Below are 18,908 nucleotides of genomic sequence, written 5' to 3' on the forward strand. Positions count from 1 at the left end.
GGTTACTAGCGTGGATGCTTGGGACATCTTTGGAAAACAATGCTCTAGACGAGGAAAGTGGAACCAACGTGAATGGTTTGGGAACGTTAAGGAAACTGTGCTCTAACATATTCTATGATTAGAATACATGATAAAACTCTTTGTTCAGTCAGTTATTCATTTCCTTCTTAGCATGTGAAGGTTCAGGGTTTTTCTTAACTGATCAAGTGTTCTTTATTAGCCCCTAGGGTCAATGAAGCAGGTGAATTGGGTCTGGTTCTGGTCCACGGAAAACCTGGAACATCCAGATTCGAACACAAAGGTAAGTAATACTTTCTCTCAAGCGTATGCTCTTCGACAATGTCCCATATCATTTTAATGTCTTCATACGATGAGATGATTGTTTATGAATCACGGCTTCATTCCTAAACACCCAAAGGAAGAATCCGAACATCTTGACCCACAGTGTCAGTATGAAAGTAGGCCTTTATGTGATTAGTACCTGTGGTAACAATATAGGAAGGCTGTCTTCTCTCCATTACTCCTGCCTGACACCTGGAGTGATGGGTCGAGGCAGATAGTATTTATTTGAAGATGGGAGAAAATGACACAGTTGCTTCAGCTGCAACACCTGAGGGCCCACAACATGAAAATTACCACGTACTAAATTCCGGACCCGAGTTCCAGTGTCCATCACCCATTGCCACAATAGTGCTGCGTAATAAAAAGCCACACACCCTCAGTGGCCTACAGCAATAAATATTTATTTTTGCTTATGAGTCTGGACCAGCTGGGTAGTGCCGACCGGGCTGGTCTGGATGGGGCTTACCCATGTGCCTGTAGTCAGCCGTGGGCCGCCTCGGTGACGTGGTTCTCTCACGTACCTGAGGCCTCAACTGAGACAACAGGGCTGACTCCGCTCCGCTCCAGGTGGTGTCTCATCCTCCAGCAGGCCAGCCAAGCTTGTTGTCATGAAGCAGTGGCAGGGTTCCAAGGAATCGAGTGGAAGCACACAGGCCTTTTGAGGTCTAGGCTCAGGACTGGCTCAGCTCACTTCTGTATTCTGTTGTCCGAGGAAAGTCACCAGGCCGGGCCAGACTTAAGTGCTGGGATGGTGGTACAAAGTTATATTGTGAAGAGCATGGATACAGGAAGTCGTTTTTTAAAGATCATAACAGAGTTGGTCCAGAAGGACTTCACAGATTTAAATTGAAACAGAGTATCTGGTTTGACACTGTCCTTAAGGCCATTCCCTTTGCCGTGATCTGTACTCCACACAGTTGTTCTGACTTTGTTAAATTAGTATTTGTTAAGTGGAGCCCCCCAGCGCCAGATGGTTCAACAAGAGACCACAAGGGAAATTGAAATGGAGAAGTTTATTACTCACAGGTCCTGGAGGATCATGGCGCACATCAAGGGCCACACGGGGAAGTCGAGGCAGGGTGCTTAAAGAGAGAGAGACAGGACCTGGGGCACATGCCCTTATTAGTGTTCGTGTGCAGAGTACTTTGGGGTTCCCCGGGCTGAAGCTGGATCGGTCAACTCAAACCAGAAAGGTCAGGATGTTGTTGAGCTCCAAGGGAGTCTTATCTAAGGAGTGCACCCTTAGGGTCCCCTAAAGGGATGGCCCTGGGAGACAGGGGGGACTGTTGATCACAAGAGCTGTTGGCAAGTCCTGTCAAGAACTTACATTTCCCTGTGACTCAGCGGGCTGCTCTAGATCTAGGGCTGGCCCTCGCATGAGGGACAAAGGTCACTTTTAGGCTCCTGTAGGCTGTTTGGCCAAACAAAATGGTGGCCGAGGCAGCGACACCTTGGAGTAGCTTCGCTCAGTGCTCGACAGCAACTGAAAACGTGGCGTGGCCTTCCAAAGCTCCAAATGTTAGACACGTGTCTAATACTCTTAATGATTATGAAATGTACCCTTTTTCTTAGCAGATTTAAATATCTCAGTTGACTGCAGCTTTGACCATGGGGTCTGTGACTGGAAACAGGATATAGAGGACGGCTTTGACTGGAATCCCGCGGACCGAGACGATGGTATTTAGATTTTACTCTTTTGTGTTCTGTGGTGTGACACAGGGCAAGAAGGCCCTCCAGTGAGGTGGGGTTGTTCTTCTTCCCTCTTGTTAGGCCAGGGTTGTTTGTCGTGTTTGGAAACCTGCAGACCTTCCTGAAATCTCCCCTGATGAACGGCTAAGTTGGTTCCGCATCCATGCTCCGCCTTATCCCTCCTACCCCCACCCACCCACACCCGGGGTGTTCCTGCAGAACCCTTCCATAGTCGCTGCTGCGGCTGAGAGGCAGATGTTGGAATTCATGTACATTTTTTTTTTTAAAGACTTTTAAAGGAACACTTTTTTTAAGGTAATCTCCATGCCCAGCGTAGGGCTCGAACTCATGACCCCAAGGCCCAGAGTTGCGTGCTCTACCAACTGAGCCAGCCAGGCGCCCCAGAATTCGTGTGCATTTTAAGAGTACTGGGGGAAAGGCAGAAAGAAATTGTTCCTTTTCCCCAGTTGGCCAGCTAATGGGGTGCTTTGTAGCTTCTGTTTTGCCTTTTGTGGGAAAAATAAATCTGGAAAGGAAATATGACCTCTACCTCCACCTGAAGGTTTAGCAAAGTCACCCCTCAAAGGATCAACACCATAAGGAGCCATCAGGTCGGCAACCTGAACTTTCCCCTCTATTGCTTGCAGATTTCTTTCTGGCCACTGAAACTTGGACTTTTCTCAACTTCAGCTCTGAGCTGTGGCAGTCCAGCCCTCTCCACTTCTTGCTGAAACACTACTGATGGGCCCTGTCTTTTCCCTTGGGTAGAGCATTTCGCTGGCAGCTCCCATTTGGAGCATAAATCAAATCCCTGTCTCCTGAGGCTGACTGTGTAGTTAGAGACAACTTCGGGGACTCAAGTTCCTTACCAGTCCGTTTATTAATCTGGGGACCTACAAGTTTAGCTCTCCGTTACCAGATCCTTCTTCATCCTTTCTCCAGATTAATTCCGCCCTTAGATCTTTCCTTTCGAGCCTTCACGTGCAACCGGGAAACCTGGATAGCCCCTAACAAAAATTCCTCGTGAAACTCGAGATTCGGGGGGCGGGGATACATGCAGCACAGCAAATCGCGTGAGTGGGACTATCACCAAAGACTCAGGGCAAACACAGGGCAAGTTTAATCAGTCTGGAGACAGTACATCTTCGGAGAGCCTGTCTTGTCGATAGCTAACTTGAGTTTCTCCTTTCTTGCATCATGGCATCTGCAAGTTTATGTCTGCCAGAGTTATAGCACATGGGGAGCCTGTAAGTTATTCCAGGATCTTGACAGCTCACATGGTCAGCAGTGTCCTAAGTTGGGTTTTCCAATAATGGGAAGTCCCCTGTTTACAAACACGATTAGCAAACGGCCCCAGGGTTCTCAGCCTTTGTGTCCCCCAAAGCGTACTTTCTTCCCTCCTGAACCCCCTTCAGACTTCTAGGTGGGCTTGTCTTTCCCTACAGAGTTAAATATAAGAAAGAAACACGGGATGAATCAGCATTTTTAGAAGGATAAAATCTCAAGGACAGATCGAAATGGGCTTTAGCTGAGAGAGAAGGAGAAATTGGCCACAGTGGGTCACAGAAGAGAGGGTGTCACTGGTAGAGTGGCTAGATAAATGTAGGATGCCTACATTTCAGAGAAGCAGTGAATATTTTTTAGTGTATCTCAGACATGCTCCTTATCTGAAATGTAAACTCTCCTGAGCATCCCGTATCTTTAGCTGCTGAATCTGCAACGTTACCAGCTGGGGAAGAAGACCAGACAGTCTCTGAGTCCAGTGAAAACTAAGGCAATGTCAGCCTGGCTCCTGCAGATGTCTCCAGGAAGATACCAGCAGAAGACTCCAGCCCCCACTCCCTGTCCCCAGTGTAATCCTCCTGGCTTCCACAGGAATTGCTTCCTTTCAGTCAGACTCCACTCTATGAGACCCCATTCTATGAGAATTTTTGCCCAGGTTTATCAAAGCCACAACCAGAGGTTTGGAGATGAGCAATGTCCACTACCACTGGTTAAAAGATACTTAGGAGAAAAAATAAATAAATAAATAAAAGATACTTAGGAGATGGATCTTAGAAAAGAGCTGTGTCCCTGTCATCCTAAATCGGAACTCAGAGTGATACGTTGCAAGTGGTGGTTGGGCTCCATGAAACTGCTCGGACAAATTCATGTATGTTGTGGATTAAATGCCACAAGCTGGCCATCATACGTATCATTGACTCTGCGGGAAAATGCATTCCAGCAACCAAGGTGGAAAGTTCTGGAACACAAGTTCTCCAACAGCGGCAAATTACCTGCAGTGCTAAAAGACTATTTCATTAGATTCTTAATGCATATCTGCTACCACCACGCTTTGTGAATGTGGACAAATTCCTCAGTTTCTCTGACCCTCAGTTTCCTTTTCTGTACCATAAAGGATTTCATCTTTGTGATCCCTAAAAGCCATTTTAGCATGTAAATTTTGTTCCTGTGTTGGAAATGAAGAGGACTTCATTTCCTTCACTATAGGAGACTATCATTCATGTTCTTTTTTTTTTAATGGTTTTTAAAAATTTTTAATTCCAGTTATCATTCATTTTCTATCCTATTTTAGACACTGTAGCCAGACCCTATACAATGGCTTCATTAACTGGGTGTTTTTCTTCTCTTGCAGCTGTTGGCTACTATATGGCAGTTCCGGCCCTAGTGGGCCATAAGAAGGACGTTGGCCGGTTGAAACTCCTCCTCCCTGACCTGCAACCGCAAAGCAATTTCTGTTTGCTTTTTGATTACCAGCTGGCCGGAGACAAAGTAGGGAAGCTTCGAGTGTTTGTGAAAAACAGTAACAATGCCCAGGCCTGGGAGGAGACCAGAAGTGAGGATGAGAGGTGGAAGACTGGGAAAATTCAGTTCCATCAAGGGATCGGCACTACCAAAAGTGTAAGTGGATAGCCAGTGTTAAATGAGATCCTGACATTCTTTTTCAGTGATTCAGCAAATAAAACAAAACACTCAAGGACCTAGGCACTGGGGCCACAAAGATGAGTAATTACGACTTTCTCCCTACAGTTAAAGAGTTTATATTCTCGAGCAAAATAGGCAAGGCGATGGATCAGCACCACTGGGGTTGTCAAGTGCATGCGCATCACATGCTATAGAAACGATCTGTCTGCGTGTCAGGCTCCTCCCCAGCAGCCTCTCACACCAGACTGTAAAATCCTTAATATGTACAAGAATGTCTTGCTCATTCATTCTGTGCCCAGTACTTATCACAATGAATGGAAGCTAGAAGGCCAATTTTTAAAAAGATTTTATTTATTTATCTGAGAGAGAGAGAGCACGAGCGCTGGAGTAGGGGATAGAGGCAGAGGCAGAGGGAGAGGCAGAAGCACACTCCCCGCTGAGCAGGGAGCCCGACGCGGGGCTCGATCCCAGGACCCCAAGACCATGACCTGAGCTGAAGGCAGACGCTTAACCGACTGAGCCACCCAGGCGCCCTAGGAGGTCATTTTTTTTTTAATGTTTTTAAAATTAAACTGAGATTGTGGCTGTTGTCTGGGGTCTCAAGACCATTCAGGTTCTGTGGTTCCTTAGAAGGACTCACAGAATTCAGAGAAGCTGTTCTATTCATGAATATAGTTTATTACAGTGAAAGGGTGGTGAATAAGTTCAGCAGAGGGAAAAGGTGCATAAGGCAGAGTCCAGGAGAGAGTGGGCACAAGCTTGTGGTATTCCTCCGCCAGTAGTATCATAGGTACAGCTCTTCATTCTCTCAGCAATGACGTGTGACAACACTCACCAAATGTTACCCACCCTCGAAGCTCACCCAGGCCTTGGTGTTCTGGGCTTTTGTTGGGGTTCAGTCTGCCCATGTGACTGCCTGCATAGCTGACCTTAGTTACTCAGTCTCCAGACTCTCCAGAGGTCAGACTGTTTCTTTGTGGCTCAGGGCCCCCACTATAAATCACATTGTTAGCATCGATTATCTGGCATGGGCGAAGGCACTCTTAAGAGGCAAGATAATCCAAGGACTTAGAGGTTATCTCCCAGGAACCAGTCAAGAGCCAAATCTTTCTTTTGAATGTTCAGGGTTTGGACAACCCAGACCTCCTGGATCAATCCTTTACTGTATAGTGGGTTTAATAAAGGACAAGGGAACAACATCTAAGAGGAAGCTGGTCAATGAGATGAAATGCTCAGAAAGAATGAATAGGATAAAAATGACCAAGAGTCTATCAAGTTTGACCATCAGGAGGTGGCTGGTGCCCCTTGCGGGGGTTGTTTCTCTGGAGGGGAGGGGGAAGGCCAGGCTAGAGAGAGATGAGGAGGGAAGGGAGCAGAGCCTGGGAGGCAGCCACTATGGACCCTTGTGTAAAGCTTGGTTGGGGTGGGAAGAGAAGAGGTAGGGTGGAAGCTAGAAGGAGATACATGAAAACCTGAGTACCAACTAATGGTTTCAAGAGGAAGAGCAATTAGTAGATCCATAAATTGGGATTCCATTTACACTTGGCTTGTGAAAGATAATGATTCATGAACGTAAGGAAAATCCTGTTTTTTGATAATAGGCAGTAATAGAAAGCCTGGGGTCTGGTGTCGGACATTATATTCAATATCTTTTTATTTGCTTGTCCCACTTAAGCAGAGCATCTTATTCAAAATACATCCTACGATATGACTATAGATAAAATACATGTTGGGCTATAGTTGAATTTTCTCACCATTCTTTCCCTCTTGCCCATGCTTGTTTAGTGCTGGCAAACACATTGATTCTAGTTGATGCTGATTGCAGCATATCTGCATCGATACAAATCCAATCCACATATTTACATCGTTGTGTTTGTAGCATGGTTTGGGGACCGTGACCACTGAGCTGTGCTATGTATAGTTGACATGCTGTTGGAGAATTGAAATATGCCTCTGCACAGCATTCATAATTACCTCCATGACTGAATTTATATACTGAGAAATACATTATATAACATGGTAGCTTGGGGGTGGGTAACAGCATGTGCCATCAAAACAATAATTTTTTTTTAATACACATTTTTGCAAATATGCCTCCAAAGAGCCTGGCCAGCAGTGGCACTATAACACAACACAGCTCTGTCAAGAGGGATGCTCAGGCCCAGCGAGGCCCTGATGCAGGCACCTATGCCCTGAACTTTTTCAGTATGAGGGGAACCCTTACTGGGGCTTACTGGAGTGTGAGGATGCTGAGTAATCTAGACTAAAGCATGCATACCATAAAGTTTGTCAAGGTCGCATTGGCCGTGGATATTTGTAGCAGATGCAACTCTTCTTCCATAAACACAGGCATACAAGGTAAGGCACATTGCTTTCTCTGAATCAAATTATATCTAAATCTAAAGCTGCATCCTTCATGTGGCAGGGGGATGGGGTGGGATTCAATCTCGGCTATTTGCTCATGCACGATTGAGGGAGGGTGCCCCTCGCTAGGGTGGCCTGTGCTTCTGAAGGGCTAAAAGCAGCACAGATATTAAGAGAGGGCAGCACATTTTTACTTCATCATGGGGGCCGTGGATATTCTATGTACCCATGTTGCATGTAAAGTCACTCACTCATTTCTTCAACTTCCATGCATGGCCAGGACACACAAATCTTTACTGAGGCTGAAGTCTTGTTGGCTAAGAATCTAGCCTCAATAGAAACCTCAGACAACCATTTGAATAAACTGATTACCAGTGATGAAATTGAATCAGTAATCAAAAATCTCTCAAGAAACAAATCCAGGATCAGACAGCTCCACAGGTGAATTCTACCAAACATTTAAAGAAGAGTTAATACCTCTTCTTCTCAAACTATTTCAAAGACTAGAAGAGGAAGGGAAGCTTCCAAATTCATTCCATGAGGCCAGCATTGCCCTGATACCAAAACCAGATAAAGAAACCACAAAAAAAAGAGAACTACAGCCCAATATCTCTGATGAACATAGATGCCAAAATCCTCAACAAATTATTAGCAAACCAAATCAAATCAAACCAAACCAATACACTTAAAAATGTCATTTACCATGATCAAGTGGGATTTATGCCTGGGATGCAAGAGTGGTTCAATATTCACAAATCAATGTGATCCACCACATCAATAAAAGAAAGGATAAAAATCATACAATCATTTCAATAGATGCAGAAAAAGCATTTCACAAAGTACAACATCCATTTATGATAAAAACCCTCAACAAAGTAGGTTTAGAGGGAACATACTGCAACATAGTAAAGGCCATACATGAAAAATACCCAGCTAACATCATAATGGTGAAAAACCGAGAGCTTTTCCCCTAAGATCAGGAACAAGACAAAAATGTCCACTCTCACCACTTTTATTCAACACGGTACTGGAAGTCCTAGCCACAGCAATCAGACAAGAAAAATAAAAGGCATTCAGATTGGTAAGGAAGAAGTTAAACTTTCAGTATTGGCAGATGACATGGTACTACATGTAGAAAACCCTAAAGACTCCACCAAAAAGCTACTAGAACTGACAAATGAACTCAGTGAGGTCACAGGATACAAAATCAATGTGCAGAAGTCTGTTGCATTTCTATACACTAATAACGAAGAAGCAGAGAAATTAAGAAAGCTGACCTATGTATAATTGCACTCAAAATAATAAAATATGTAGAAAAAAACTTAACCAAAGTGGTGAAAGAACTGTACTCTGAAAACTATAAAACATCGATGAAAGAAATGGAAGATGACATAAACAGATGGAAAGATATTCCATTCTCATGGATTTGGAATACAGATATTGTTAAAATGTTCATACTACCCAAAGCAATCTACAGATTTAGTGCAATCCCTACCAACATACCAACAACATTTTTCACAGAACTAGAATAATCTTACAATTTGTATGGAACCACAGAAGACCCCAAATAGCCAAAGCCATCTTGAGAAAAAAGAACAAAGCTGGAGGTATTATAATCCCAGATTTCAAGATACACTACAAAGCTGTAGTAATCAAAACAGTATGGTACTGGCCCCAAAACAGACACACAGAGCAGTGGAACAGAATAGAGAGCCCAGATATGGTCAATTAATCTACAACAAAGGAGGCAAAACTACGCAATGGGGAAAGGACAGTCTCTTCAACAAATGGTGTTGGGCAAACTGGACAGCTACATGTAAAAATTAAACTGGACCACTTTCTTACACCATACCCAAAAATAAACTCAAAATGGATTAAAGACCTAAATGTGAGACCTGAAACCATAAAAATCCTAGAAGAGAGCAAAGCAGTAATTTCTCTGACTGCAGTCACAACATTTTCCTAGATGTCTCCTAAGGCAAAGGAAACTATGGGGGCTACATCAAAATAAAAAGCTTCTTTCTGCACAGCAAAGGAAACAATTAACAAAAAGTTAAAAGACAGCCTACTCAATGGGAGAAAATATTTGCAAATGACATCCGATAAAGTGTTAGTATCCAAAATAAATAAAGAACTTATGCAACTCAACACCAAAAAAACCAAATAATCCAATTAAAAAATGGATAGGGGCACCTGGGTGGCTCAGTCATTTGAGCGTCCAACTCTTGATTTCAGCTCAGGTCGTGATCTCAGGGTCATGAGATCAAGTCCCGAGTCAGGCTCCAAGCTCAGCACAGAGTCCGCTTGGGATTCTCTCTCTGCCCCTCCTCCCCAGTTCGAGTGCTCTCTCTCTAAAACAAACAAACAAACAAACAAACAGAAAAAAAGGGGTAGAAGATACTTCTCCAAAGAAGACACAGTGACGGCCAACAGACACATGAAAAGATGCTCAACATCACTCATCATCAGGGAAATGCAAATCAAAACCACAATGAGATATCAACTCACACCTGTCAGAATGGTTAAAATCAAAAACACAAGGAACAACAGGTGTTGGTGAGGATGTAGAGAAAGGGGAACCCTGTTGCACTGTTGGAGGGGAATGCAAACTGGTGCACCCACTGTGGAAAATAGTATGGAGGTTCCTCAAATGATTAAAGACAGAGTTACAGGGCGCCTTGGTGGCTCAGTCAGTTAAGTGTCTGCCTTCAGCTCAGGTCATGGTCCCAGGGTCTTGGGATTGAGCCCCACATCGGGCTCCCTGCTCGGCAGGGAGCCTGCTTCTCCCTCTCCTTCTGCTGCTCCCCCTGCTTGTGCTCTCCCTCTCTGTCAAATAATTAAATAAAACCTTTAAAAAAATTAAAGACAGTATTACCATGTGATCCAGTAATTCTACTACTGGGTATTTACCCAAAGAAAACAAAAATACTAAATTGAAAATATATGCACACCCCCATGTTTATTGCAGCAGTATTTATGATAACCAAGATATGGAAGTGCCCCAAGTGTTCATCAGTAGCCAAATGGGTAAAAAAGATGTGGTATATACACACAGTGGAATATTACTCAGCCATATAAAAGAATGAAATCTTGCCATTTGCAGCAACATGTATGGAACTAGAGGAGATAACAGTAAGTGAAATCAGTCAGTCAGAGAAAGGCAAGTACCACATGATTTCACTTGTATGTGGAATTTAAGAACCAAAACAAATGACCCCCCCCCAAAAAAGAGAGACACACACAAACCAAAAACACCTAACTCTAGAGAACAAACTGATGGTTACCAGAGGGGAGGCGGGTGGGGGGGATGCAGGAAATAGTTGTGAAGGGGAGGCAGAGCACACTTACCATGATGAGCACCGAGTACCGAATTGTTGAATCACTGTATTGTGCATTTGAAGCTAACATAACACTGTATGTTAACTATACTGGAACTAAAATTTTTTAAAAAGTTATTGTAATGGGAAAAAGAAAAACATCATTCAGCTGTTATTTTAATATTTCTTGTAAACATTTTTGGATGAATGAATATAAAATAGTAACTGTATATCTTTAATTTTGTTAAATGAGTCACTCCTGTCATTTTGTGTCCAATTTCAAGATACATTTTTTAGTATTCATCCTCTCTCTGTTCTCTATACATTAGATATTTCTAAAATATAAAGAAGTTTGCTGCTCTTTTGATTATTAATAGGTAATAGATATTTTATTTGATCCATTTTATCATGGATAAAAATGATCATAGCCTATTCGGTAACACTTTTCAACACGTAAAACCAATGACATTCCCAATAATTTCCAATATTAAAGCCAATATTTTAAGAAAAATAACTATATTACTACAAACTGACAAAAGCTGAATATATCAAAATAATTCCCTTTCAACTATATAGTTTCATGTTAGATGTTCACCAGGAGTGTTAAATTTCTTCTAGCCTGGTTTTTGAAAAGAAAACGCATCATTTATTTTTTCCTTTCTTTAAATGGGAATTCCAAAATTTCCTCTTCAGCCGTACCTTTCTCAGCTTTTCAGGCTGTGCAGATACTTTTAGGAGTTGCAGTGACCCTGTTTTCTCTGAATATTATCCACTCAGTGCAAGATACTGGCATCTGGAAAATACATTACTATATATGCAATGCCAACGTCTGTTCGTTTTTGCAGTAGGGGCTGATGAGTTCGGTCCTTTTTTTTTTTTTTTTAAGTAATCTTTATGCACAGAATGGGGCTTGAACTCATGACCCAAGATCAAGAGTCTCACGCTCCACTGACTGAGTCGGCCAGGCGCCCCGAGTTTAGTCCTCTTTAATCACTATTAAATAGTTTGTTTCTGTCATTGACTTGAATAGTTTGAAGTAATATTTTTTTTATCTTCTTCATTATTAGATCATTTTTGAAGCAGAACGTGGCAAGGGCAAAAGTGGAGAAATTGCAGTGGACGGCATCTTGCTGCTCTCGGGCTTGTGTCCAGATGGCCTTTTATCTGCGAATGGCTGAATGTTACTAGGGTCTTTTGTGCCTTTATATGTGGCTTCTTATGTCAGTTCCCCATTTTCTGATATTACATCATAGATCGCCCCACTTTAGAAATACAAACTGAAAAACCATAACATACCAACAGAAACATTATTGTAAGGTGCCTTTCTTGTATAAGATGTGCCAATATTTGCTTTCAATATAGTACCACTCATTCATTTCTGAATTTATAAAATGTGGAAATGTGGGAAAAGCTCAGCTTTCCACCCCGCCCCCACCTCCAGTGTATCTGATTTGTCTCCGTGTGTTGATGAGCCTTTATATAACATTTTTAGAATTATAAAAAACAAATAACAACAACAACAAAATCCCCACAGGGAATTGTTTCTCTATTTGACTGTTCTGGCACTTCTTGGAAACTGACATCACAGGTAGATTTTTATCTAAGTGGCTTAGCCTGATCTTTTATAGCCAAGCTTGTATATTTAAATTCTTTGTAATAATATTCAGATAATCACCTTGTGTCATGGTTTAAGTTTTTCTAAGTAAGAAAATGTGTTGTTAATGCTCTGTTTCATTATGTGTATAATTATTTGTTTTACTGGAACATGGGTTTTCTTCTTTTTCCTTGGAAATACTCTATATTCTTAAAAATTCATGAAATTCCTTTTATGGGAGCACACGTGACTGCTTTATTAGGCCTCATAAGTGTGATACAAATTAGCTTAAGTCGTTGAATTTAAGGCCTAAGAGAAATACCTAAAACTAAATCACACAAGTGTCGGGATTCAGAGGAAAGACCAATGTCTTCTTTTCTCTGTTTCTCTTTTCTTCCAAATTCAACAACAGCTTTGTGTGGTAATGAATCTTGAGTATATTCCCTGAGGATGAACATATATTATGTTTTAAGATTCTGGATCATAAACAGAAGGTTCTCCAGATATTTGCCTGTTATCCCCTAAAGCAATGAAGGCCTTCAGCTGCAGGAGAAAGGAAAGAGAGAAGGTAGTCCACTTACTAATCTTTAATATTTGTAGCCTCACTCAAAGTTTTTTTTTAAACTGAAACTCTTAGTAATCCTTTTTTTTAATTTAGTAACCTTTTTTTTCAACAGTGGAATTTAATACAATGAACACATACAACCTTTTAAGATTGTAGGGGAAAAACATTGTTTTCCTTTAGTGTGAAGTAATTTTGGCCTACAAAGTCTTGTCTTCAACAGCTGTAATTGTATCTGTTAGGATAACTGCTAGTTATAGAAACCCAAAAAATAGTGTTTCTAGTGAGACCAGATGAAGAGGTGCCTAGCTAAGTCAAATCAGCCTGCAAAATTGTGAGAGATAATAAAATGGTCGTTTGAAGACACTAAGATTTGAAGTGGTTTGTTACGCAGCAAGAGCTAACTGATACAGGTGGTTTCTAATACTGTGATAGAACGTGAAGAAGAACCCTCTATTTCTTCAGTGACCAAGGAGATTCGAGAGCACAGTTATGGCTTAGAATAAAGGAAGATAGAAGGGAGAACTTGCAATGAAGGATCAGTGCCCCAGTGATCCAGGTTAGAGGAAGAGATGTTGAACCAGAAATGAAATAGGGAAGCCTGGGAATCATGTTAAAAATGGGTAGAAAATCATTGCACAGGGCTGAGTCAAGTTGAACTGAATAATAGTATTTCATTTTCTCTAATATCTGTAGCAGAGATTTCTAGTTGTCTACCCAATATCCATTCTTGAATTTTTTCCTTACTAGTATAACCCTATAAATGTCTGTGTGTTTTCTTTTTTCTTTTCCTTCTTTCTTTCTTTATTTTTTTTCTTTTTTTTGGTGGGTGGGGAGGGGAATGTGCTGAATTAGAAGGAGTAGGAGAGCACTTCCCGACCTTTCTTTCAGATGGAGAGCCTACTGAAGTCATTGGTGGGGCTTCCGGGAAGGCTCATTAAAGAGAGTTGTCAGTTGGCAGCCTCTCTTGCCGTTTCTTTTCCTCCTCCTTCCTTCCTGCAGTGTGGTTGGTTGTGGAGGCGGGAGCTCTTTGAACTACCTTGTGATCATGAAGTCAAAGACCGTACCTTACGGAGGAGTGCATGGCTGGAAGAAGCCTGGGTCCCTGATGACACTGTGGCATCACGATCCCTGTCCCAAACCGGTCACTGTTCAACATTTTATTAAGTGAGAGAAAAATGAACCCTCTCTGGGCCTATCTAGGATTTCAAACAAAGCACAATCCAGACTCCGGTGATGACCACTCTTCCCTGACCCCTGGGGGCTGCCCCTGCCATTTCCACCACATGACCATAGTCTTCAGGGACTAACTCTTTGGACCCTTAAATACCAACATATTGTTTTGAATTCCAGTCAACGGGCTACTGTGTCATGGAACTCTAGCCTGCACTAGCACCGAGTCATACTTGGGTTCCTTTGGGGAACCTAAAGTCAGATAATTTAGCCAGCATGCATATCTGTTGTCCCTGGCCACCACTCAACATGAAACCCCCTTGTCATCCACCCTCTCCTACTCTCCTCCCCACATTGTTATGGGCTCATTCCTCTGGATACTAACTTCCACTCTTTCTGCCCTCTCCCCCATCACATACACTGCATTGTCTGGTAAACAAACTCCCCTCCATCTTAACTCTGCCAACGACCTCTTCCTCAGCTGAGCTCTCTCCTGGGCGACCTCTCCCCTTGCAGCCTTAGCAAATGAAATCTGCTCATCCTTCCATGCTGCACACATGCAGGGTCCGGTTGAAGGTGGCACCCTGGTTGCTCCACTCTTGTTCACAATCTCCTATTTCTCTATTTCCATGTAAAAGCCACTGTTCCTTGAGGGTGCAGTTAAACAGTTCTACAGGCCTCTCGGCCCTTCGTTGCCATTGTCATCGACCAATGTGGTGACATCTATGCAAATGACCCATCTGATGTCCTAGCCCCACGGTTCTTTGACCTCTATTCCACTTACCATCATCTCTCTGGTCACTGCACCATGGCCACCACCTTGGACTTGAACTCCAACATCAAACTGTCTAGTTTATCTGGCTTTCTCCTAATCTCCTCACATTTCTCCTTTGGACTTTTTGAAAGCTCTGTTCCCTTGACATTTTCATTTTCTTCCCATCTCTTGGCTTCCTGTCTTGACTCTCTAATAAAACATAACCTAGATTCTAAGGCCTACTGTCCCTTCAAAGACACTCTTGCCATTGCCCCCCCAAGACCCACGCTCTTGTGTTCTTCCACCACGGCCACCGTACAGAGCCCCAATCTTGATCACCCCACTGCTTTCTTTTCTCTATCCCATCACCAGACTGCTGAGCAGTGTTACAAAAAATGACACATTGTGCAGATTGATTCTTCAACAAAACCATGATCTTCAACCTTGCACAGACCCCGAATGCTGCCCAAATTACCACTGAGTGGTGCTTGCCTATTCGCTGGCATAGACTAGGTAACAGTCACAGGACGTCCCGCGTCTTCCGGCCTCATGGGTTTATATTAACACATTGAAATAACAATGGCACAATTTTTGCCCCCCCATTTTTGCCTCCTCTCTGGGGCTGAATGTCAGTGGCTGACTAAAGCACCAAGTTGATTTTGAAAACACATCTGGGCCTTTGTCATAAGCAGGGAGGGGTACTGAATGACACTGGAGTCCTCTGCTCTAGGGGTTGGGAAAAGTCTCCTTGTGGCCAGGGAAGTCTCTCCTGTCCCTCCCTTACAGACTTCAAGAGACTTCAGGTAGAAAAATCATGCAAGAGACTTTGTATCAACAACTTAAGGTCATGTGTCATTTATGGCCCCAAACAGTATTACCAACCCAGAATTCCACTCCTAGGTATACACTCAATAGAACTGCACAGAAGCACTACTTGTAATGGTCACAGTGGGACCACTCAGATATCCATAATGTCCCTTGTGGGTAGGATGGAAAAATAAACTGTGGTATAGTCATCCAGTGAAATACTATCAGTGAGCATGAAGAAACTAATGCTGCCCACAGCAAGACAGATGAATTTTAAAAGATGACATTGATCAAAAGAAACCAGAAAGGACATACTGTGTGGCTCCGGTTACGTAAGTTTCAAGACGAGGCAGGATTAATCTATGCTGGAGAAGTTGGGGTTGTGGTTACCCTCTGGGGGGGTTGCTAGGAGGAAGCACGAGGGGGTGGTGTCTCGGGGCCTGGTCATGCTGTTTCTTGATGCTTTTTGGATGGACATGTTCACTTTGTGAAAATCATTGAGCAGTACACTTAGGATTTACGCACCAGCATTTCTACATATGGGTTATACTTCAATGAAAATTTACTTTAGAAAGTGAAAGTATTAGCCCGCCCCCTCCCCCCCAACTGAGCCTCATCTATCTGACTGTGCCAGTTGACTTGGGACCCCTCGAGTGAATTCAGCCCTCGATACCAGGCAGGCTGTAACTGAAGTTCCACAGACTCATGTATAATCCAGCCACCAATGACTCTGACACTGGGGATGTCCCCTGGCTTGCTCTCCAGGATACCAATGGACTCTGGACATCAAGCGGGTTGCGGGAGGTCAACGGCATTGGAATTTTGAGGGGGCTGAGGCCTGAGGAAATGTGCCTGATGCTCAGAAAGCCTGAACCCTCTCCTTCCACACATCTATTGGTCTTCCTGGACACCCATAAAATTTCTACAGCCCCCTTTCTTGTCCCTGTGACTGTCCCTTTAGAAATCTTTTTCCTCATGGGTCCAAGCTGCAGTCACACAGCTCTCCTGCTGAAGGTGAGGCACTGGGTGCTCGCAGTTTTTGGACCCTTCTCAGAGCTCTGGCAGTGCCCTCTTGTGACGGCCTACGTGCCCGTGTGTGGCTGCCACCTGGCAAACAGCAGAGAGGGCTGTCTGCAGCATCTCCCGCTCCTGCTTTGCTCCATTTCTCCCCTCCCCCGTGTCCTGTAAACTCATGCCTCTTTCTGGATACCTAGAACCTTCCAATTCAGTGACTCCGGAGATCTCCAAGAATCCAATCTTGCGGCCCTTTCATTCTTTCCCATTTACCCAGGTCAACATTTACTTGTCCTCTGTCCCATTCTGCTGGTCTCTGACAGGTGAAGAGAGGCGACCCTTCTAAGATAACTCAGGTGTAGGGAATAAAGAGCGGCAAGTGTAACCTTTCTGATATTTGTTCTTTTAGATTTGCAGCTTCCAGTGCTTTAATATGAAGGAACAAGTAAGAAGGCAGTTTCAGCACCATCAACGATCAGGGATTCTCTTTGGATGGCCCTCAAATCACACAGATACATTAAGATGGGGGCTGTGTCAGTTAGTGTTTGCTGGTAGCAAGCAACAGAACCAGACTTCAGCTAACTTATGGCAAAGGGAAGTTATGGTAAGGAAACAGGAGTGTTCAGGTGCATGGGAAGACCAGCAATCCAGCCTTGGAAACGGGCTCCAGGGCTGGAAGCAGAGCTGTGGAAAGAAGCCATTGCTGATCAGCATGCCAACGTTGCTGGAATGATCTCTCACCATACTAGTCTCCACATTACTCTGCTCAAAATTCACATTCTAGGGAGGGGTGTGCAATGGGCCCAGCTTCTTCCTGTGGCTGGCCCCTGGCTAGGGCAGATGGCGGCACCGAATCGGCTGTTCAGAAGGTGGGCTGAAAGCTGAGGGGCCCAAACCCACCAAAGTCCACCACCTGGACCCCATTACATAAAAGCTGGCATCGGGTACATGTAATTGCCCCAGCCAGCCTACCAATTCAAGAGATTTACTTTTTTTTTTTTTCAAAGATTTTATTATTTAAGAGAGGGAGAGAATGAGCAGTGGGGAGGGGCAGAGGGAGAGAGAGAAACAGACTCCCTGCTGAGCAGGAAGCCTGACCAGGGGCTTGATCCCAGGACCCCGAAATCAGGATCCCAGCCCAAAGCAGACACTTAACTGACTGAGGCCACCCAGGCGCCCCCAAGAGCCTGTTCAGTAAATTAGATTTATAGGTGTCGCACTTTGTTCTTGTGATAGAAACAATCTTAAAGCAATAGCCTTTTGAAAATAGTCTCTAGCTTTACCATCACTTTGATTTTATTGGACCCTTGCAGGGAAACAATGTGTACAGGTGAGAAGTGCAGGACTCACACGGCCGCTTAATGTTTGCTACTTTCACATCAACTGATGTGTGCTAGGGGTGCAATAAATACATTGTCGAGTTAATGACTACATTCGGTATATCGCATTTCTGGCCAAAGTTTTGTCAACATTTCGCTGAGCAACGTCTTGAATGAGAGCAGAAAGCGTCCGCCGTAGAGTAGTTCAACAAACTTTGCAGCTGAAAAGCATTACTAGGGGTAGTTTCTTTGAATTCAGGCCCTGCCGCCAGACCGTCAGCCCGGCCAGGGACCGCCCTGCAGCCAGCGGCGGAGGCGGATCCGCCGCCGATAGTCGCTCTGCGCAGACACCATTTACCTAGCACGCATGCGCTGGGGCCCGGGATCGCGCTCTCTACTCTGCGGGCTTGGATTGGTTGAGCCTCGGTGGTCCCGCCCCGCGTACCGGAAACTCTCTCTTGACGCGGAGGTCTCCCGAGATTCCGCGGCTCCTGCGCTTCTCGGTGAGCGACTCCCTGGGTTGGGTTCTCCGGTGTCTCTGCGCACCGGTGCTCCGAAAAGCCCACCACTGCCCCGGGGGGTGCCCTCGGTGCGTCCTGGGTCGGGTAGGCCCGATCGTGCCCTCGCTCCTCTTCTCCACCCGAAGTCGCCGGGGTGGGCCGATCTCTCGGGACCGCCGCCGCTTCTGGGCTGGGTGGCGGGCTGGCACACGGGGACGGCTTGCAGCAGCCTTCGCTTGTCGCCCCGCCCCACCCTGCGGAACCCGAACCCGGGCCTGAGCGGGCCCTTGGGCTGGTCCCTTCCACTCGCTGCACCTGTGCTAGGGATCGTCCTAACATGAAAGGGCCCTAGCGCCGTGTTGAGGGGCTGTTGAGAAACGGCGGCGCCCCAACAGGTGGCATCAGTTCTCTCCATAGAGGAAGGGCCTCCCTGTGTAGCTGGAGAAGTGTATGTGGCTTATGACCAGAAACAGAATTTCTCTTTGATCTCCCTTCTCCCCGGGGTTTAAGCCAGATGTGGGCAGATGTGTGCAACCTGCCCATATTAG

General features: G+C 44.4%; 1 protein-coding gene across 1 annotated transcript in view; it reads left to right on the forward strand.

The window, feature by feature from the left end:
• Positions 1-11,815, forward strand: part of LOC148162059 (epidermal growth factor-like protein 6) — a 29,713-nt gene extending 17,898 nt beyond the window's left edge. The window contains 4 exon segments of the mRNA XM_088020365.1: positions 221-301; positions 1,915-2,019; positions 4,667-4,932; positions 11,705-11,815. Coding sequence (XP_087876491.1) covers positions 221-301; positions 1,915-2,019; positions 4,667-4,932; positions 11,705-11,815 — 563 coding nt within the window.
• The last annotated feature ends 7,093 nt before the right edge of the window (positions 11,816-18,908 follow it).

The sequence above is a fragment of the Eumetopias jubatus genome, unplaced genomic scaffold (assembly GCF_037043125.1).
Source record: "Eumetopias jubatus isolate StellerSeaLion01/CBP00866 unplaced genomic scaffold, mEumJub1_p1.0 scaffold_23, whole genome shotgun sequence".
In the NCBI taxonomy this organism is placed as follows: Eukaryota; Metazoa; Chordata; class Mammalia; order Carnivora; family Otariidae; genus Eumetopias; species Eumetopias jubatus.